The sequence below is a fragment of the Micropterus salmoides genome, unplaced genomic scaffold (assembly GCF_014851395.1).
Source record: "Micropterus salmoides isolate LMB-PRFRI ecotype aquatic unplaced genomic scaffold, ASM1485139v1 Ms_hic_scaffold_9, whole genome shotgun sequence".
NCBI lineage: Eukaryota > Metazoa > Chordata > Actinopteri > Centrarchiformes > Centrarchidae > Micropterus > Micropterus salmoides.
This window is the reverse complement of record NW_024044681.1, coordinates 24,964,585-24,985,593: the sequence shown is the minus strand read 5'-3', so window position 1 is coordinate 24,985,593 and position 21,009 is coordinate 24,964,585. Positions and strand designations below refer to the sequence as shown.

The window sequence follows — 21,009 nt, the reverse complement described above, 5'->3', positions numbered from 1 at the left end:
ATCAGCCCAAATGTCCATGCAATTTAATGTGCTAAATTAAAACACACTTTCTGTAAGCTTGGGAGGTGGCTGAGTATTTGCAAACTAAGATCTTTTCATGTGAGAAGATCATTTTTTTCTCGGACTATTAAGCCCCCATCTAATTTTTATATCTAAAATGGCCTTAATACGCCGTCGTACACCTCTGTAGTCAAATCGAGGCACACTTTTGAGCCTTAAAATTACATTCAAATTACATGCGGTGCGCCTAAGAACTACAGAGTTATCTGCGCATGCTCCTGAGTGTCTCGGTTTCTGTGACGTCTTTGGCTCGGCCATATAAAGCCATGGCTATGACGTCACCCAGAGCCCTACACGGATTAAAGATGGCGCCCTCTCATGTACTGAGGTGCTGTAAGCGGGCTCTGAACTGGATACCTGTCCTGTTCATAAATCTGGTTGTTGGTTGGTCTTATTACGCTTATGTTGTGGAGCTCTGTGTCTGTAAGTACACTCACTTTTATTAAGTATCTAGCTACCGCGGGGCGGATATCTTCTTGTGTTGACAGTTTCAGGGTTGCCAACTTTGATGAGCTAACGTTAAGTTAGTTAAAGTGAGATTTAAAATCATCACAAGTTACTGTAAAACTTTACATGCGGTTAAAACTCAGGACAATATTATACAGGATCATTTTGTTTCTGCTTGTTTATCAATTGACATGCACGCAATCCTCCATGACAGCAATGTAACGTTATGACGTTAACAAAACAGTTAACAGTTACATGGAAACAGTCTCGTAGCGTGTACAATCGCCTTGTAATGGGTTTATCTTACTTTTTTTATTTTTATATATATTTATATATATATATTTGATTACGTGTTGACATTTTTTATATTATTTTAATAATACGTTAATGGACACACCTTGGGAGCAAGGTGTAAAATCATGATGATTAACCATAATGAGACATGGTTATAATTTAACCATCTGAAACACCATATGTTATTCATTGTCTATGGGAAGATGTAATGAGTGCTGGAGAAGAATGACAAGGTTTGCTGTTAACCTTTGCTTTACAAGCAAGCAACCAAACCACCTTCACCCAAACACTGGTGAAAAAATACACATGCTTTATTGTTTACTGTAATTAATCTGTAATTGAATGAATTAGATGACCTTAAGTGATTTATAATTTTATCTCATAATCCAATGTGATCATCCAAGCTTATTAATCAGTATATGACCCTGCATTCACAGTAGTTTGGTTTTTTTCAGCCTGGAATGACCATTATCAGCATGTAGTCGTACTGTAGTTATGTCTGTAACCCAGCGGCTGTGGTCAGGACAGGGACATCCCTGCTGCTTAAACAAAGCTCTCTGTTATGGGTGGGCCACTGCTGGCCGTGCCAGGCTGCTGCCACATGGTGTGAGAAAGGGGTGGTGTGTGGGTGGGGTGTGTAGTCATGCATTCTTAGGACCTTCATTACTGCTCACTAATATGTGTTTTCCTTTGCATTATATAGATACAATCCCAGATAATGCAGAACGAAGTAAGTATTCCCCCCACACACTGTTCATTTTCTCCATTCACATTTCTTATTATTCATAGCAAAGATTATTTCAGAGATGCCAGAGTTACTGCAGCTCAAACCTTTTCTGTCTCAACAGTCAGCTATTTGGTCATCTTTCACATTTTCCTCTCCATGTTTATATGGTCTTACTGGAAAACTATCGGGTCCAAACCTTCCAGCCCCTCAAAAGCGGTAAGCCAAGAGTTTACAGTAGGATTTGGTAAATAAATATACACATATAGAAAACTAATATAATTTCACAAGAAGCTGTTTACAGTTTGTTGGGCTTCCCCTGACCTGTTTTTTCTCCTCATGTTAGTTCTGTCTGCCCAGAGCAGAGAAGGAACTATATGTGCGAGAGGAGCGAGCCGAGACGCAACAAGAGATTCTGAAGAAAGTGGCGAGGAATTTACCCGTGTATACGCGCACGGCAGGAGGAGGTGAGGCTTTCACCACAGCAGCCAAACTAACTGACTGGCTTACTATTTTAATGCCGGGTAGCTGCCTTCAAGCATACCACCGGGGAAAAGCTATATCTCACTGAAACACTTTTCCTTATTGTTCAGTTCATGTTTGTCATTCGTACACAACATAAAATAAGCAGTACCAATTAAATTGCGCAAATGTGTTGCTACATTGTGTCTTCCGCTTTTGGATAAAAGTGCAAGTGTTTGTATCTTTAGAAAAGGAAGTACTGTATGTATACCCTGTTGCTGCTACCAGGCTCATCTGTCTTGTGTTTGCGGAACTGCACGTATCAGGAGGGTTAATTGGGCTCAGGTGCATCTCGCTTCCTCTACAGGCCCCACCTGACTCCTCTACTCATCAACAGCCTAGTTGGTTTCATAGGGACATTTGAAAAGACACTTTATAAAGATAAATCTTTCCTATTTATATTAAAACATTTATAGAATTAATGATGTATTGCAGGACTTTTCTAAACACATGAAATATTTTGCAAAGTATTCCAAATGTACAATACAGAATACACCTCAAATTCTTATTTAGTTGAAATATCGACTACCTGACATAAACTGATGGTGCAGTCTTTCATACAAGAGCGCTGTGGGGGCGGGGTACAGTAGTAATTCTACTTTCACTTTCTCTAAATAGCCATCCGATACTGCGACCACTGCCAGGTAATCAAACCTGACCGCTGCCATCACTGCTCAACCTGTGAGATGTGAGTGTACACACTTTATAGTTTAACCTCATCTCATCATTTTAATTTTTTACTTTTATGTTTTCCTCAAAGGAGCAAAAGTGTTTAAACTGATTCTGATATCTGTCTGCAAGAACGTTAACTGCAGCTTCTGGAAAAAGAAAGTGAATAGAGAAAAGGGGGGAATATGCCAATGTGTTAATGCTGAGAAATAATAAGACATTAAGTGATTAAACAAAGCGTTTTTTGCTGCAAATGGTGGTTTTGAACCAGGGTTTTAAAACGATATCCTCACCCACATTTTGATGTTCAACATAAATACAGATTGATTCACATTTCCTTATTAAAATATTGGGCATTTTATTTTTTCTGACACCTTCACCTGCTCATGCATTGTAAGTGCTTCTGGTTAACTGGATTTGATGGTACTAATATGATGTATGTTTTCCTTATACTCATTCTTCAAGGTGTGTGCTGAAAATGGATCATCACTGCCCCTGGTAGGCTTTTCTAATTGAACTCTGCATTTAATCTAAATGAGCATATTTCACTTTCTGTCTCATTTTCCGTTATGTTTTCTTTCAGGGTGAATAACTGTGTTGGATTCTCAAATTACAAGTACTTTGTCTTGTTCTTGGCTTACGCCTCACTCTACTGTGTAGTCATTTGTGCTACAGTCATCCAGTACTTCATCAAATTTTGGACGGTAAGTACAAAAACTTCCTCTCTTTTTGTTTAAAAAAAAAAAAACTGTGGTCACAGTTTATTAAACGTTGTTGTAGGACCATGTTTTACTCATAAGATCGATGTTCTGCAGCCTTGGGTTTAAAGACTATTAACACGCTTTCTTTTAAACTGAAAATACATTGCCATTTTGGACATAAATCAACTTAAATCTTCTTGAATTCAATTATTTAAAGTGCAGCCAGGCTGTGGTGACACACGTGATCAGCCACTAATCTGCAATGTAAGATATCAACCACTTGTTTACAAATGTGTCACCATGGTGCACTAGTGTGTCATGCGGTCACTTATCAGGGGATCCTATTTGGTGTACTGCTTTGCATGAGACAGTGGTTCCTGTCACGTACAACAGTGAAGGAGTATATTGTGTTATAGAAAAAAATACTAATTAAGACAAAGGTGAGATGTTGCATTGAGGCAACAAAATAAAGAAGAATAATTTTTAGAAAGTTTAATTTTCCACTTTGCTGCCGTCAGTTATTAGGCAAAGATGACTCGACATGAGGACAAAGTAATATACTTGCAGACCTACAGGCTGATTAGGCTAACACTTTCATTCTTTTTGTTGTTTCTGAAGAAACAGCTGCCTGACACACACGCCAAATTCCACATCTTGTTTCTGTTTTTTGTGGCGGCTCTGTTCTTTATCAGCGTCCTGTCACTTCTCAGCTATCATCTGTGGCTTGTGGGAAAGAACAGGACCACTATAGGTAGCTATAGATAAAGATATAATTTAATCAACTTCGGATTATATCATTAAAACGTTGTGACTGACTATGTTTTTATATCAATTTTCAGAGGCTTTTAGAGCTCCTGTCTTCTCAAACGGTCCAGACAAAAACGGGTTTTCCCTGGGTTTTAGACGAAATGTATGTGAGGTGTTTGGAGACCAAGGGAAGTACTGGATGTTTCCTGTTTTCTCAAGGTGAGTCTACTCTGACCTGATATAACTGCAGCTATCAATCCCCTTAGCAATCACAATGATGCAAATAAATTGGCAGATATACTGTTGTGGCAACACTCTGCTTAAGGGTAATTAGCTCTGTATTAGCAGACCTATAAAGTCCATATCTATCATCAGTGTTATAGTAAACATTACAGTAAAGCTATTTTAATGGAGTGGAGAAAAAAGAAATACTACCAAATTACAATTATACCCTGAATCAATCAAATGCTAACATGTTTACTAATGCCGTCTTTATCTCTTTTATCAGTCTGGGAGATGGACATTCATTTGTTACCAGACTGGTACACATAGATCCCGAACAAGCAAAAAGTGTCCTCCAGCAAAATGGCAAAAGGTGAGTGTTTTTTTTATTTTATTTTTTCCTTTATCAAATATTTAACTTGTTTCCTTTCATTTTTGTTTGCTGGGTGTTAATATCTAATGTGACTTTAATCACAGTCCTGCTGAGGCGGAGACCAACCCTTGTGGGCTTGGTAACAATACACAACACAGTAACAGCAAGGAGCAAAGTGGTATGTTGTTGATGGCTTTTCTCACATTTTCATTGTTTCACATTATGGCTTATGTTGTGTTTTTTGTAATTACCTTCCTGCTCAAAAAGCAACCCAGAACAGTTCCTGAGCCATCTCTTAATGTCCTCACTGTTTCCTTTCAGACGGTGGCCAGATAGTCTCAGTGACTATGGAGAGTGAGCCATAGCATGTATGTGGAAAACGAATACTGTAGAGTTTTGCTGGTTTGTCCTCCTCCTGTGTTGATTTGTACTTTGTTGGCTGTTCCTGCACGTCACAGCCACACCAGTAAAGAGCTCATCAACTGTTATGCCTTAAACCAGGAGCATCAGCACCTCTGCAGGAGCCGTCCTCCACCTTCATTTTTTTTGACAGTGCAGCCTCAAGCCAGATGTTTTTTTTTGTATGCACATTAAACGGACCATCCTTCATCCAGTGTGCTTTTAAACTAGCACAACAACAATATCACATCAGCAGTGACCTTGTACTCTTCAGCAGTCTGAAGCCGAGGTGATTCACAGGTTTTGTTTTTGTTTTGAGCCAAAGACATTCAAATGTTTTCAAATCATCCTTTTTCAGTATTCTTCAAGCATTAATAACTAAACCTCAAGTCTGGTTGTGTTTGATGTAGACAAGTGGGAGCCAGTAAAGCGATATTTGCATGATATCTGATACAAAATGGTGAAACATTTCAGCACTGTCAACAGTGTGCAATATGTTTTAGCAGTTTTAAACTCCAAGCACAGTGCAATTATTCAGACCAGTAGTCAACCATCAAATGGTCTAATTTAGTTTACAGTTTACATGATTGAAAAAATGTAAAGGTCTTTCTGTTTACACTTTTAAGATGTTTAGTTTTTTTACATTTCAAATTTTATACTGTGGTCAAACATGTAGGTGATATGTTTCAAATGTCAGGACCAAATCCAGTTAAACTACAGTTAAAATGGTTTAATCAGATAATTCTTGAAGACACATAACCAACAGATCACATAGTGAAGGGAATTATCAATGAGATTTTTCATTGCACTATAAATATATTTAATTTATTTGTTTGCAAGCCTTGATACATTAATTTCATTGTTTTTATGTATCTGTTGATTTTATTGGAATGGTTTATGTTGTATTTTTATTTATTTAGTTTTTTAAAAAAGGTATGGACCTAAAGGTTTGTCCTCTTTGTTACAGAACATTTTCACTTTCATGATCAATCCTTTGCTGCAGTATGTATTTGTTTTTAAAATTAATCAATCTTAATCCCCAAGGATTAAATCTGTGTTCATTCCATTTGTTTTTCCAGTTTGATTATAAGATGTTTTTAAGAGTTGGAAAGTAAGAGCACAAAATTAACCATTAACAATAAAGTCATTAAAAGAAATGGTCTGAAAGGTCAGGAACATTAGATCCACTTTGTCCTTGAGCCTGAACCAGGATCGATAAGGTGGAATTTAAATACCAGCGATGAAATAGTAGCCTGTGGTCATCATAAATGCTCCGCTCTGTTCTCCTGGCAGCTGTTTCATTATATTCCATTCTTTTCAGTGGAAATGATGTACAATGTGGCGTTTCCCTGACTAATGAGAAGATAAAATTTCTTTGTAGATATTACTGACTGAGTGGTAGTCCATGTGAATATGCTTACAGAAGTTAACTAACTAACTTCAATGACTAGACAAAGCAGCCAGAGCTGCTAATGCAGTTGTGCCTGTGAAGAACTTGTTTAATGAGACAGCATTGTTCATACAGGGGGATCTTCATTGTTTTGTAACAATAAATATAATTTAAGAAACTATAAGGTGTGATTCTTCATCATAAAAACTGATGCACTGTGACCTGTAACAAATTAGAGGAATATAAAATTCTTAATTGACTATGGAACAACTCTGCTGACTACTGTTGTGGATTACAGCTATATGTCTTTAGATGTTTGTCATAACCAGATCTATTTCCAGTGAAATCACATGTATTTGATATGACTTATCTGGGCTCTTCACCATCTCGAAATTCATCATCGTCGTCAAATTGTTTCCTGTGACAGTCACATCTGTAATTCAAGTATGACACAATAGTTAAAATAAGTGGTTAATATTTTTGGCTGGATAACTTGGATTATTTGCAATAAAATATGGTGCAGACATTTATTTCCCCCTGTAGATGAATTGCAATTTTGATGATCCCTTCACTTTTCATCTAGTGCCATCATCAGGTCAAAATTTCAGTTGGTCATGTTAGCATGCAGATGTTTACATGTAGCTCAAAGCACCTCTGTGCTTGAGTACAGTCTCAGAGCTGTTAACATGGCTGTAAAATCTGAAGTAGTCACTGCAGCTCCATACTGTGTGTCCACTAAGTAGAATACTGTGGCACTGTGATATGTGCTAGGCTAAGTAAAATTCAGTGGTGGATCTTCCATCTTCAAACTATTATGCCTATAGAAAAGATGCTAAAAAAGGAACATGTGGAACAATACACTCCAATAGAGAGATTATGGCGCCTCAGCCCCATGAAAATGAACCCTTTAAGCAACAATTACAAATTCTATATTCACCATTAACGGCATGAAATTATAGACCCCAACCTTTCAGTTAAAAAGTGAGCAGTTATAAGCAGGTTTAAGCACTGGTGAAATACAGATACAATGTTCAAAGCACTTGTATTTTACAGATAGTTGTGACAGGAGAATGCACTCCTCACTTTTGCAAAATCACAAAAGTTGGATGCTGCTGACATGCTCGGGCAAGTGTGACAGTTGACTCATTGCAGAAATGTGGTGAGATGGAAACCAGATTAGCCGGTGTAATGTGAATGACCTCTGTGCCATTCACATCTCCACTACAATGCAATAGATGAAGTTGTAAGAGTTTCAACACTTGGCTTTCTTTGGAAAAAGTTAATCTTAAACTTTAATGACATTACTGTGCCAAAACTTTAATGTCATTAATTCTTTCACTCAAGAAGTATTAGAAGGACAAACACCCAAATTTCATTCAGATCCTATACTTAAATACCACATTGTGAAAACACCCCATAAAAGGCCTCTATTCAAAATCTTACTTATGTAAAAGTGTGATAGTAGTTTCAGCCAAATGTACTTAAAAGTATCAAGAAGTACTCATGCAGTCATTTCCCAGCTAATCCATGGTTGTTCAAATTCAAATGAATGTAAGGAAAATAATTTAGTGTAAGTCAGAGGCACTGTATGTGTAAAATATACATGTGCCTCCCTCATAAGTGGAGCTTGAAGGAAATTTCTTTAGCTTTTTATATCCCTTTATATTTACTGGAAATGAAACAACACACCCTGTCAAAGTTCAACTCTGACCTTGGCGTTATTTTAATTACTGTCTTAAGTCTGTGAATGAATGAGCCGCAGTTACTCATGGAGTTCCCATAAACATTAAGCTCCGAACCTTTCATCCCACCTTCACTTCTTAAAAGTCTCCTAAAGGGTAAAGTACTCTTGCTGTTGAATGTGCTGCTAGAATCCACTGGCAGACAGCTGAGTTGACTTTAAATTGTCCAGACCATTTCATTTTAAACTGAGTTTCTCAAGAGGAATATCTGCATGCCATGGAGGAAGCCCTCAACAGCACGATTGATCCGGCTTGTTTACAAGAGCCCCCGCTGGCTATCGACGTGATAAAGCGTAAGTGACCCATTACCACATCCTGCTTGCTGATAGTGTTCCTTATCAACCAAACCGACCTAATGCTATTAGCAGTTCACTCAGCAACATCAGGCTTGTATCTGTGTGTCTGAAAGTTGTGAGTGTACCATTTGATAGTGGTTTCTTCTCTGATCATGTGTTTGCCTCTGCTGCAAAATATAACAAGGCCACACAAAGTAAAATAAAATATCTGTGAGTCCTTAATAGTACATAGTCTTGAATGTAGGCTACAGTAAGCTATTTTACTGCATTGTGCTGAAAAGCCCTTTAAGAATCAACTTTTTTAAAAGTAACTTTTTTAACCAAAGCAAAATCTGTTTTTGTGTTTTGTGTGGGATTTATTTCACATAATATGTATATATGTACTGTATTAAATAATCTAAGCCCTCTCTCTCCCTCTCTGCTCTTACTGTATTTATATCAGAGCTAGATGTGTTTGAATTTTGGCTGTACTCCATGTTCACCTTCATGTCCTGCATGTCCCTGCTGCTATACCTGGAACAGTGTGTCTACATTTATAAAAAACTGCCCTACCCCAAGAAGACCACCATCATGTGGATAAATGGAGCAGCACCAGTAAGCGTTTTGGCCTGTCTTGTTGTTAGAATGTGCTGCTAATCCTATAACCAGCAGAAATGTAAACTTCATCAACCACTGTATTTGTGGAAGGCCCTTTGAAATACAACATGTCGTCTGATTGAAACAGGGGAAATGGAATGCGCATTAATGTATTTCTCTCTTTCAGGTCATTGCAACCATGGCTTGTTTTGGGATGTGGATCCCGAGGGCAGTCATGCTCACAGACATGACATCTAATTGGTAAATTTTCTCCCAATTGCACTTAAATTAGTACACAGAGCAACATATTTTTGCACACAGTATAGGGGATTCTTTCATTGACATTTCTAAAAGCCTGAAAGCTGAAATTGGGGTTTCTGTCCATTGCCTATAATTGATAATGACATAAATACACATCACCATGTCATTATAGTAAAATTCAAGTCATATTATTATTCCCCATGAATCTTGGCCAAAGGAGTGCCGTCAAAGCCTCACGGAAGCTGTTATTAAATCCAAACAAAATTATGTTCTCTCTTATCTGTTTCCTTTTCTTACGTCAGTGAGTAGTGATTGTCTGTTATCTAATAGCTGTGACAGGTAGCTAGGACCTACTTTTCAGTGAACTCACCACTGCAGTTATCTTGTTAGACATTTCAGCTTTCTTGTTAATATAAATCCATATCCTTCTTTGATATAGTTCCCTCCATGTAGTTTTATTTAATTCAATAAAGCTCAATGGACTTTGAAACATTTACAGACTGTAAATAAGCCTGTACTAAATACAATTTGCTGAAAGAAAATCCTACAGAAGTTTAGTTTTGGTCAGATAAATCATCCCAAATGTAACTTTCAATCCAACAGTTCTGTTTCCTTTAGCAAGACACTGCCCCCCTGGCCGTCCATGCATTCTCACAGCAAGATAATCAGAACAGAGCATGGGCTAAATGACTGCTGAGTAAATACAATAAAGCCTTGTACGAACTTGAAGATCACTGTAAAGTTTAACCACTCAATAAATGATTATACACTCAAAGATCGGGCCACATCTCCATCCAGCATGTGCTCAACTTCAATAAAATGACGGAAATCTTTATGGGGTTTTGCCTGTAGTGATAACTGTTATGCGCTTTCTATGTAAATTACATACAGTACACTTACAGTTTTTGATTTGTCCTCACATATCAAGAGCAGGTATGCTTTTATTTAATAAATGAGTAAAAGAAGTCTTAAACTTACCATAAAGTTCAGTACTGAGAATTATTATATCCCTGCTCTCTATTACAGGTCTAAATTACTTATCTTTCCCTGTGTAGTTATTTTGCAGTCGTGGTGTATAAGGTCTTGGTTCTGATGATCGAGGAGTTTGGGGGCAGCAGTGTTTTTCTGGAGCGGTTTTCTGGTAAAACCTTTAGGATCAACACAGGACCCTGCTGCTGCTGCTGCCCATGTTTACCCCGCGTGCCCATGTCACGGTATGTATACCTGTTTGTAAAAACATAGTCTAGGCATTACTGTTCTGGCTCTAACAAGTTCTTTACTTCTCTTAAAGTGAGATTTTCAAGGTAATTTAATCCTGCTCTTATATATTGTCTTATGACAATGTGGAACTTTCTTTGGATGGGATCACTCAGGCGACTGTTGTTCTGGCTGAAGTTGGGTGCGCTTCAGTATGCAATCCTAAAGACGGTGCTCTCTATCCTCGCCATAATACTGTGGACAAACGGCAACTTTGATCTCTCTGACGTAAGTATTTGAAATGCTTCTCTACATATGTTCATGTACTGAAAATTAAATAAACATGATATTTAAATATTACTTTGCTTCTCTTTCAGCTAGAGATCACTGGTACGGCCATTTGGATTAACCCATTCATTGGCATTCTCACTATCACCTCCCTTTGGCCGGTTGCCATCGTCTTCATGAACACTAACATATTTCTACGCAGCCTCAAAATTGTGCCCAAGTACGCCATGTACCAAGTGAGTCAACATAACTATTGTTATGTGTATGTTACAGTCCTGAATAAGTTGCAAAAAAGATACCTGGATGTTTTGTATTTATCTGCATGTCTATACATTAACATTAAAAATAACAACATGAGCTACTTTGTGTAGTAATTTTAAATCAATACCTTGCTTGAACTTAAATCCAGTCACACTAGTGAAAACAAATAAACCTAATACTAAGAGCAATACCAGCCTCTCCCACTCTTCTGTGTCAAATAGTTTTTACTGCACAATTAAGTTTATCTTCCTTGTTTTACTTTGTGTACACTTTTCGTAAGTTTCTTCTAATGGCAGATAATGTGGTGAGACAGCTTTATGGAGAAATTCCTTCCAGTGTGTTCATCCTATTCAGCGGAGCAAAAGAGAAAATGTTACACTGAAAAAGCAACTGGGTTTATGGGAAATGTAGTGTCAGGAAATGTAGTGGCACTTCAAATACCTGCCAGTGTGACGTACAGTAGAGTTAGAGAACACCAATCCTCTTTGCTGTAGTTGCATTTGTTTGGTGTCGTAATACCAGACTCCTACTAAAACATATAGATATTTAGAGATGCTACAGTGCACCTTTAACATGCATGTATACTGTAAATACAGTAAGTGATCAATTATTTGTTTTCTCCTTAGCTAGTACTTGTATTGAGTCAGCTGCAGACATCAATCATTAACATCCTGGCCTTGGATGGAACCATCGCCTGTGCCCCTCCCTTCTCCTCTCAAGCTCGTGGATCCAGTAAGGAACATCTTTGAATGTCTTTCTGCTGATGTGTGAAGTGAAATAGTCCATCTGAAACCCTGATTTTCTTCTCTCTCTGTGTCCTGCAGTGCTGAGTCAGCAGATGATGATCATGGAGATGTTCATCATCACTCTGGTCAATCGGTTTTTGTACCGTCGTATATATGACTCACTTCCCTCTGAGGCACATGACAACGACCACAACGACAAGGCCCTGCAGGCTGCTCTCGTGGAGCATGATGTTTAAAAACGGAGACAGTGGAAGAGTGGAAGTCAGCACAGCTCTTCAGTGACGTATCAGATTATCAAAGGGATCGCCTACTGGTCAAACTTGAGTCTGATAAACTGTTTCATTCCGTCACTCTAATGTAAGGGGAGAGAACTATCTATCTATCTATCTATCTGTCTGTCTGTCTGTCAGTCTGTCTGTCAGATAGTAGATAGAATAGAATCGGAAGACTTTAACATTGTCCAATGTGTGCCTATTCCATTTCTTGCTGAGAGTTAGATAAGAATATTTACTTTAGATACAGTCTATGGTCTGCACTGTGAATATGAAGCTACCGCCAGTTAGTCTGTCTATGTCCAAAGATTTTTTAAAATCCCCCTAACGCTCACCAATTAACATGGTGTATGTTGTTTGTTTCATCTGCACAAAAAGTGTTAAAAAGACACATTGTGATTTTAGTAGGGGAGACAGAGACAAAGAACAATATCGATATTCTCATGTAAGTCTCAGCAAGAAAGTGAATATGTATTTCCCATAATGACAAACTATTCCTTTAAGCTTTACCAGTTTCAAAAAAGATGAATAATTATTAGAGACATTAGGATTATAATCCTTTCTTTCAGCCTGTAACTATGATCTGGTAGAAAGGAACAGAGCCTTCCTACAAATGTACAGAATGTACAGAGAAGTGTGTCAGTGTACTGTATAGATAATTGTCATTCTGGGACAAACATAGAGAGGATGAAAGGGTGAAAAGTGGCAAAGTGGTTGAACTGGGAGTGTGCAGGTTTATGAATATTTGTGTGTGGAAGAACAACGTTTTTACATTTTCCTAGAGATCTGTAAACAAAGTCACGTATTTATTTGTGTTAATGTGTGGGTGTGTTTGTGTCTGTAAATGTATCGTAATCAGAAGAATCAGAATCAGCTTTATTGCCAAGTAGGTTTACACATACAAGGAATTTGCTTTGGTGCATTACAATAAACATAAAATGTATAAATGTAAAAATATTAAATTGACAAGGTATCAACATTTGTAGGAAAATACTAATAAAGAATACGTGCAACAATATGTGCAGTATGTAAGATTGTGCAACATATTTACACCAAATTTACAAAATCAGAATCAGGTTTACACTTCACAAATTTACAGTATGTACTGTAAAAAGGGGTAGATAGAGGGGCGTGACAGTGTGTGTCACTGAGTTTCGCGGACCTTGTTGATGAGGCCAGGTGCAGATGGAAAGAAACTGTTTTTGTGGCGTGAGCTTGTGGTCTTGATTGACCGCAGCCCCCCGCCGGAGGCCACAATCTTTCCTGCTCGCCTCTGAGTCCTGGAAGCGTACAGTTCCTGGAGAGATATTACTCATGTTGTGGGGAGATACAGTAAATCTGTTTACATTGATGTTTAAGGCTAGGGTTAGGGTCAGGAAAGTAGAAGTTAGGGTTAGGTTGAAGATAAGTCTCAAGGAAATGAATGTAAGGCTATCTAATAAAGTGATGGCAGCACGAGTGTGTGTGTGTGTGAGAGAGAGAGAGAGCGACAGAAAATTGTGCTCATCTCAATAATTGTGACTTTGGCCAAGTTGTGGAGATGTAGGCTTATAAAGACATCTGATGTATTTTTTTGTAGTAGTGGGCAGTAAATACCTGTACAGTATTGTATCTGGTTGATCACTACAATCATATCTGTTTGTTGTCACTAAATATTACTGCTCCTCTAAAGGTTAGGCCTACGTCTAAAGCTAGTAAGCAACCCTGGATTACAACATTCGCAGCCTAAAAAGGGAATGCAGGAAAGCAGAGCGCAGATGGAAAAAAGTCCATTACCTCAGTCTGAAGGATTTATTAATTAACTACAATAACATGGTTAAGGATGCGAGAACACACTATTTTTCTGAACTCATTACTACACATAAACACAATCCCAGGTTTTTGTTTACAGTTTTTCTCAGTCGCTTTGGTGCATTTCTCGAATCATCCGTAACATTTGCAAAACAGTAAGTGCATTTCTCGAAACAGGTAGTACAAACGGCACAACACTGTGGATTACCTGCAAAAGCCCATAACTTGCTCAAAATCCTCAGTCTATGTCTCAAAAACAAATCTTTATGTCATTGAACTTGTCAGTGCAAATTAATAAAGTATTTTAACTTTGATTTTTGATAAAGTGTTCAACCATTTTGCATGTAGTGACTAATGCAATGAACTTATGCCTAAATGTTTTGGGGGGTAAGATTATTCAACAGAGACTGGTATAATTCATTGTGATCAGCAGGACATAAGCAATTGATAATGTAGGAAACAACAGACAATTGTACATAATCATTTGCAACAGTGTGTCAAGTCATTTGCAATTTGTTCAAAACAATGAGAAAGTGCTTTTATGATGTGCACAAGTGACGAGATGATGGTGGAGGTTGAACAATTAGTTTTGAGAATTTCAATTCTGATCTGAGAAATGCACCAAAGCGACTGAGAAAAACTGTAAGACTGTGGATCGGCTGGTAAACCCAGCCCCTCCTTGTGCCTCAGCTGGAAGTAATGATGATTGTGAATTGTTTTTTATCTTATTTTACCAATAAGGTGGTGTCCACCAGAGCCTCTATTACCCCCACAGCCTTTTACTCAGAGGTTCCTCACCAGCAACAAGAGAGTTTTAACCAGTTTTATCCCATCGACTTGTCTGAGCTTTTAAAAACAGTATCACAAAAGAGAGTGTCCTCCAGCCCACTTGATGTAATACCTACAAAGTTTTTACTGAAAGTAATTGATTCTGTTGGGCCCCATTTGATCTCTGTTTTTAACAGCTCCCTATCTACTGGTTGTGTGATTATTTTAAAACGGCTTGCGTGAACCCAGTTTTAAAGAAACCTGGTTTAGATCCCTCCCTCCCACAAAATTTGAGACCAATTTCAAAACTGCCTTTTATTGCAAAGATTTTAGAAAAAACAATCTGGTTTCAGGAAGTACCACAGCACTGAGACTGCCCTGCTTAAAGTCACCAATGACCTTTTAATGTCTGCTGATGAAGGTATGTGCTCAGTCCTGGTACTCCTGAACCTTAGCGCTGCTTTTGACACCATTGATCACAGCATCATGTTAGACAGACTGAGGCACTGGGTGGATCTCTGGTACTGCCCTAGAATGGTTTTCATCCTACCTGTCAAATAGGAAGTTTTGCGTGTCTGTAAACAACTATGTCTCTTCGTTCTGTCCAGTTAAATATGGTGTGCCTCAGGGGTCGGTCTTAGGACCCATTTTGTTTTCCTTGTATCTGCTTCCCCTTGGACATATAATCCATAAACATGGTATATCTTTTCATATTTATGCTGATGACACACTAATGTACTTGCCCGTCAGATCCACAGACCCTGGCATGCTGAGTTCACTTAACAACTGCCTTTGTGAAGTTAAAAAATGGATGTCAAATAATTTCCTCCAGCTGAACTCAGACAAAACAGAAATCTTGGTCATTGAGTCCCAGCAGATGGCAAAACAAATACTGCCATCTGCTGGTTCCCTAGTAAATCACATTAAGCCTGTTGCAAAGAACCTTGGTGTTTGGTTTGATAGTAATTTAAATGAGCAGCACACCACAAAGCTTGTTCAATCATGTTTTTATCAACTTAGAAATATAGCAAAAATTCGATCTATGTTAACTTTTAAGGACACCAAGACTATTTTACACGCCTTCATCTCATCACGCCTGGATTATTGCAACAGCCTTTTCACTTGTTTAACCCAAAAATCTACTGATAGACTCCAGACTGTCCAGAACTCAGCTGCCAGGCTTTTAACCAGAACTAAGAAATATGACCACATTACCCCTGTTTTAGCTTCATTACATTGGCTCCCAGTATGTTTTAGAATTTATTGATCACTTTTACTTCATGGCCTCTCACCTTGTTATATTTCTGACCTTTTAGTCCCATACACACCAGCACGTACCTTGAGATCCTCGGGCAGAGGTCTGTTGTCTGTTCCAGAGTCTCGACTGAAAACTAAAGGGGACAGAGCGTTTGCTGTCAGGGCCCCGAGGCTCTGGAACAGCCTGCCCGAGGAAATCAGGTCGGCTGAGTCAGTGAACTCTTTTAAGTCCCTTCTTAAAACATACTTTTATAGGAGAGCCTTTCCCTCTTATTTGACTTTATTTTATCCCTTTTATTTGATTCTATTTTACTTATTTTATATTTATCTTTAACATGTATTTTAGTCTTTTCAATGTCATCTTGTATTGTTTTGGTATTATTGTCTTTTGGGTATTATTGTCTCTACACTTGTTAAAGCACTTTGTAACTTGTTTTTGAAAAGTGCTCTACAAATTAAGATTATTATTATTATATTATTACAGGATTCTGTTAGTTATGTATGTATGTATTAATTACGTTACATTTCATAAAAAATGCTGCAGTCCTTTCGGCTCCCTGTGGAAACCTGTGAAACATTTTATTAAACTTAATCTGTCTGATGTATTTCTTTGTCCTCTACAAGTGTGTATCAGTGTGACTGTACCCTTAAGGCTCCGACTGCGTCTTCACGCAGCCTGGAAAAACAGCCAGATTTGTTCAAAGCTTGCTGACCCACTTACATAGACTTATTTGGGACAGGGAATACACGTGGATGAGACAGCAGCTTTATTTTCAGACTCAGTGCACATTTTACAGCCGTCTACAGCCAAACTGTGCCACATGTTTCTTAGCAACCACAAGAGGCCGTGCTTGTTCCACCCCAAACCTTCATTCATTAACCTGGTGTGAAGAATGAGTTGTTGCCTCTGCTTGACTCACATTATTTAAATTAAAAATTCATTCAATTCTGGGGGATCATACATATATTATAGGGAATTAGTGTTAAATTGGCAAGTGTGGGTCAGGCCAAAAAGAAAGTTTTAATGCAGATTATTTGTTTTTAGCTCAACCTGAACAAAGGGTTTACATTTTAAAACAGCAAACATCACTAATTAGAGTATGTGGGCTCAACTACTATTACAGTACCTTACTCCTAAAGGAATAATTAAAGTAATTCATAGATGCTTGTGCCAAGCAAAAAGAATGTCCATTTAACTAGAACTTAATAATGACTGTGAACATCTACTAACAAAATGCACCACCTAAAACTTCTCAGGTAATCTGTATATATTTATTATGTATATATTTATTCCTACAGACAAATATGACTCCTAATAATGTTTTGTCACTTGTCACAATCGCCTGAAAAATAAATAATGGCTCGAGCACTGTGTCGATTAGAGGACTGCATTTTAGGTAATCACATCTCACCTTTTACTGAATGCTAGAATTTAAAAAAAGAAAAATGCTCAAATGAAACTTATTTAACGTATTTTCCCTTGAATGAAATCTATTCATTAATTTATAATTATGTAATCATTCTCAATGGCTTGATTGTGTTCACGGTTGTTATTAACTACTAACTGTTAAGATGTTCAGAAGGTCACGCCCTTGATTGCTTATAATTTGATTTTATCATAGTAATTTCAACATTTACACTTCACAGGAAGCATTACATTTGTTTATTTTTGTATGTTCTCTAATAGGTGCTATAATTGTGCTTTTTGAAGTAATGTTCAGCATAGTGGATAGATTGAAAAAGGAAAATACTGTACATATAGTGTAGGCATATCATCACAGAGTACGGTCTAGACCTGCTCTTTTATGAAAAGCGCTGTGAGATAACTGTTGTTGTGATTTGGCGCTATATAAATAAAATTGAATTGAATATAGGTGAAGATGCTAATTATTTCCCACTTGAAATTATTGCACTTTACTGCAATGCCTATCTACTATAAAATATTATAAAATGTTTAACAGACTTGGGTGAGTTACTTTAGGCTGCTGCGACACACTAGCTGTGAATGCGACCAATTTAGAATAAAAGCAAATCTGGTCCATTAAAAGATTATTAGGCTGCATATAGAGGTACATTTCTCTAATCTGGATGAGATGTTTATATAAATCCAGATCATTCAGAATTCATTATTTGGCCCTATTAATGGAGTATTTGTTTTTGCTGTTTATGTAAACAGAGTCATCAGATAGAGAGGAAGGGAAGCTGCGTTCAGGGTGGGTTGATGACAGCCCCTGGCTCTGCATTGCTGACGAAAGCTGCTTAGGTCCTCAGTTGCTATGGCAACCAGGGAGAGCAGCCAGACAAAAAACGAGGCAAAGGGGAGGGGCTTTCAAGGGAGAAATAGAGGAGAAAGGGCTGGATGAGAAAGATAGAGAGAGGGAGGGATACAGAGCCGATAAAGAACGCATTGAGAGCAACAGAGGCAAAGCAAGTCTACAGACGGAGATAAGGTCTGGATATAAATGCTCAATCCACTGGCTGAGGAATAATAACTACAGCAAAAGACAGGAGGATACAGAGAAAGCGGGAAGCAGAGAGAAGATGGATGTACAAATGGACAACATGGACCCCCCGCCTTGTGAATCCCAGTCGAGTGGAAAAATCAGAAAAGGATTCAAGCTGTTTGGCAAACGCAAGCCAGGTAACATATTTTCTATTCGAAGCAAAGGGGATGGAAATAACAAGTCACCTGTTAACAGGAGCAAAACCTTAGATGGATTATCAGAGTCCGCTGCACCAGATTCGGAGCAGGATCCAGACAAGGAGAAGGGGCAGGAGATGAGTCAAGGAGAGAGGGAGCAGGCAGATGAGGAGCCGCTTGGCGAAGATGGCGTATTGGCTGCCACCCCTGCTCGTACCTCCATTTCTTCAGTCAGCTCAGCCAAGTCCCTCAGCTTCCTGTCGTTACTGAGGGGTGGTCGGAGAGGAATGGGGGACCGCCGAGTCCACACCGTGTCCCAGCCAGTGGGTCGGCAACGCCGGGGGCTGAAGGGTCTCTTTGGCAATGTTAAGTTCCGGTCAAAAGATAAAGAGGACAAGGAGGAAGCCCCTCCAAGCCCACTTCTAATGTCGTCTCGAGCCAACAGTGTGGAAATCATCAAAGAGGACCTCACACTCACCCCCAAATCCCAGCCTCGTTCTCTGGACAGCTCAGAGACTGAGAGCTGTGAGCCCCTCAAGAGCACAGAAAAAACAACACAGGACCGTGCAGCCACGACTCCATCAGACACCATAACTCCCCAGTTGACAGCAGGCAATGTGAGTAAAACTAATGAGCATGTGCCGCCTTTACCCTCCTCTAAACCACCCTTGGTACCTGGTGATAACAGCCTGAGCACCTTGCTGGCAGACATCTCCTCTCTCCTGACCTTTGACTCAATCTCAGGGGGTGGAGACATCATGGCTGATGTGGAGGCAGAGTGGGGAAAAGCCTACAGTGCCATCAGTGCTATGGTGACTGAAGTCACGCCATCATCCACATCTCTCTTCTCCAAACCCACCATCTCCTCTCCGCTGACTTCTACCTCTGTCAGCACTGCTGCTATGGCAAAACCCTCTCCTATAGCCGTCCCCACAACAGCCCCAACCCAATCCTTTACTGCTCTGACAAAGACAACTTCAACCTCGTCCCCCATTGCCAAGCCAAGTACAATCATCACAACCCTGACTAAATCTTCCACTTTGACTACTCATTCAGTCAAAATGAGCTCAGACTCTACTCAACCCTCTGAGCCTTCTACCAGCATTAAAATGAAATCATCTCCTACGCCCATGCCAACAAAACCCTCAATTGCCCATGTAACATTAACAAGCCTTTCAGCTCCAGTAATGTCTTCCCCTTCAATAACAGTTAAATCCACACTGAGCTCCACCTCTACAACCACCACAGCTCCTCCGAACACCCTGGCGACTGTAGTCAAGGCTCCCTCAGTTAGTCCAACTCTTACTTCTACAGTCAGCAAATTGGCTTCACAGATTGCAGCGCCTCCTCAAATTATTGCTCCAGTAAGTAAAACTAGCCCTGTTGCTTCTCCTTCTCCTGCGTCAGCTAAACCTCCACCAGTAACCCATAGCCCTCCCGCCACTGTTGCTTTTACTCAACCTTCACCTGCTAAATTAGATTCAGCTAGCAGTATGAATCTGCAAACTTGCACTTCTTACAAACCTTCGCTAATTTCTACTGCAGGAGAATCTAAAGCCCCAGTGACAGTATCAGTGGCCTGCACCAAACCCCCCTCTCCTGCACCGGTTATCCCCTCTAAGGTCACAACATTTCCCACATCAACTACAACCTCAGGCTCAGCATCTGTGGCCCTTTCTAAGCCTATACTCGCATCTAGCCCAATGGACTTAAATAAAACCCCTCCTTCCATCGTAACTGTTCCACATCTTTGTCCTTCCTCTACCACGACTGCCACAACTAAACCCCAACCCAGCACTGCATCAGTCCCTACTCCATCTTCAACTTCTTTAGATAAGATTCCTCCCATGACTAAACCCACTCCTGCGCCACTCTCTTTAGATAAAATGCCCCCTGATCCCATGCTGACCTCAGCCCCTACCACATATGCTGGTTTTTCTACAGCATTCGCAACACCTCCTGCTCTGGGTAAGATCCCAGTCTCCCAATCTAAAGTCCCTCCTGCTCCTGATCAGATTCCAGTTTCTGTATCTAAAGATCTGCTTGCTCCTGTTCAAATGCAAGTTTCTCAGTCTAAACCCCCTGCTACCCCTGCTCAAATCCCAATTTCTGTATCTAAAGATCTGCCTGCTCCTGTTCAAATGCATGTTTCTCAATCTAAACCCCCTGCTACCCCTGCTCAAATCCCAATTTCGGCATCAAAAGATCCCCCTGCTCCTGCTCATTTTCAAGTTTCTCAGTCTAAGCCCCTTCCTGCCCCTGTTCAGACCCTAGTTTCTGTACCTAAAGACCCACCTGCCCCGGCTCAGATACCAGTTTCTGTATCGAAAGACTTTCCTGCTCCGATCCCAGTTTTTCAATCTAA

The 21,009-nt window shown here is 39.3% G+C and overlaps 3 protein-coding genes across 6 annotated transcripts; all 3 read left to right on the top strand.

Annotated features, from left to right (window-relative positions):
• Positions 1-336: 336 nt before the first annotated feature.
• On the top strand, positions 337-6,327 carry LOC119895234 (palmitoyltransferase ZDHHC20-A-like). 2 transcript variants are annotated; one of them, XM_038708196.1, is made up of 12 exons: positions 337-483; positions 1,505-1,531; positions 1,650-1,744; positions 1,872-1,992; positions 2,666-2,735; positions 3,182-3,214; positions 3,300-3,420; positions 4,042-4,168; positions 4,257-4,383; positions 4,673-4,759; positions 4,864-4,937; positions 5,081-6,327. In XM_038708196.1, the coding sequence occupies exons 1-12, from the start codon at positions 366-368 to the stop codon at positions 5,122-5,124; spliced, it is 1,044 nt and encodes a 347-aa protein (XP_038564124.1). In that variant the 5' UTR covers positions 337-365; the 3' UTR covers positions 5,125-6,327. The 2 variants fall into 2 exon arrangements, with proteins under 2 accessions (XP_038564124.1, XP_038564123.1); XM_038708195.1 differs by having other exon boundaries at positions 4,036-4,168.
• Positions 6,328-8,366: 2,039 nt separating this feature from the next.
• LOC119895236 (organic solute transporter subunit alpha-like) lies at positions 8,367-13,205 on the top strand. Of its 3 annotated transcripts, none has more exons than XM_038708198.1 (8): positions 8,367-8,583; positions 9,029-9,180; positions 9,350-9,423; positions 10,479-10,637; positions 10,797-10,908; positions 10,998-11,144; positions 11,796-11,901; positions 11,994-13,205. In XM_038708198.1, exons 1-8 carry the CDS (start codon positions 8,508-8,510, stop codon positions 12,149-12,151), a joined length of 984 nt encoding a protein of 327 aa, XP_038564126.1. In that variant the 5' UTR covers positions 8,367-8,507; the 3' UTR covers positions 12,152-13,205. The 3 variants fall into 3 exon arrangements, with proteins under 3 accessions (XP_038564126.1, XP_038564128.1, XP_038564127.1); XM_038708200.1 differs by lacking the exon at positions 8,367-8,583 and adding an exon at positions 8,631-8,701; XM_038708199.1 differs by lacking the exon at positions 8,367-8,583 and adding an exon at positions 8,669-8,796.
• A 5,009-nt stretch (positions 13,206-18,214) lies between these two features.
• LOC119896159 (mucin-5AC-like) lies at positions 18,215-21,004 on the top strand (the record flags this gene model as incomplete). The annotated part of the gene is made up of 1 exon (XM_038709649.1): positions 18,215-21,004. A coding segment is annotated over exon 1 (2,460 nt), but the record flags the coding sequence as incomplete, so codon positions are not given.
• Between the last annotated feature and the right edge of the window lie 5 nt (positions 21,005-21,009).

What these genes read in the sequence shown, in the direction of transcription:
- LOC119895236 (XM_038708198.1), top strand. Translation starts at nt 8,508, where the DNA reads ATGGAGGAAGCCCTCAACAGCACGATTGATCCGGCTTGTTTACAAGAG. An exon ending in GCAACTTTGATCTCTCTGAC is followed by an intron (nt 10,909 to 10,997) that starts GTAAGTATTTGA and finishes CTTCTCTTTCAG; the next exon opens with CTAGAGATCACTGGTACGGC. An exon ending in CCAAGTACGCCATGTACCAA is followed by an intron (nt 11,145 to 11,795) that starts GTGAGTCAACAT and finishes TTTTCTCCTTAG; the next exon opens with CTAGTACTTGTATTGAGTCA.
- LOC119895234 (XM_038708195.1), top strand. Translation starts at nt 366, where the DNA reads ATGGCGCCCTCTCATGTACTGAGGTGCTGTAAGCGGGCTCTGAACTGG. An exon ending in CTTCCAGCCCCTCAAAAGCG is followed by an intron (nt 1,745 to 1,871) that starts GTAAGCCAAGAG and finishes TCCTCATGTTAG; the next exon opens with TTCTGTCTGCCCAGAGCAGA. An exon ending in TAACAGCAAGGAGCAAAGTG is followed by an intron (nt 4,938 to 5,080) that starts GTATGTTGTTGA and finishes GTTTCCTTTCAG; the next exon opens with ACGGTGGCCAGATAGTCTCA.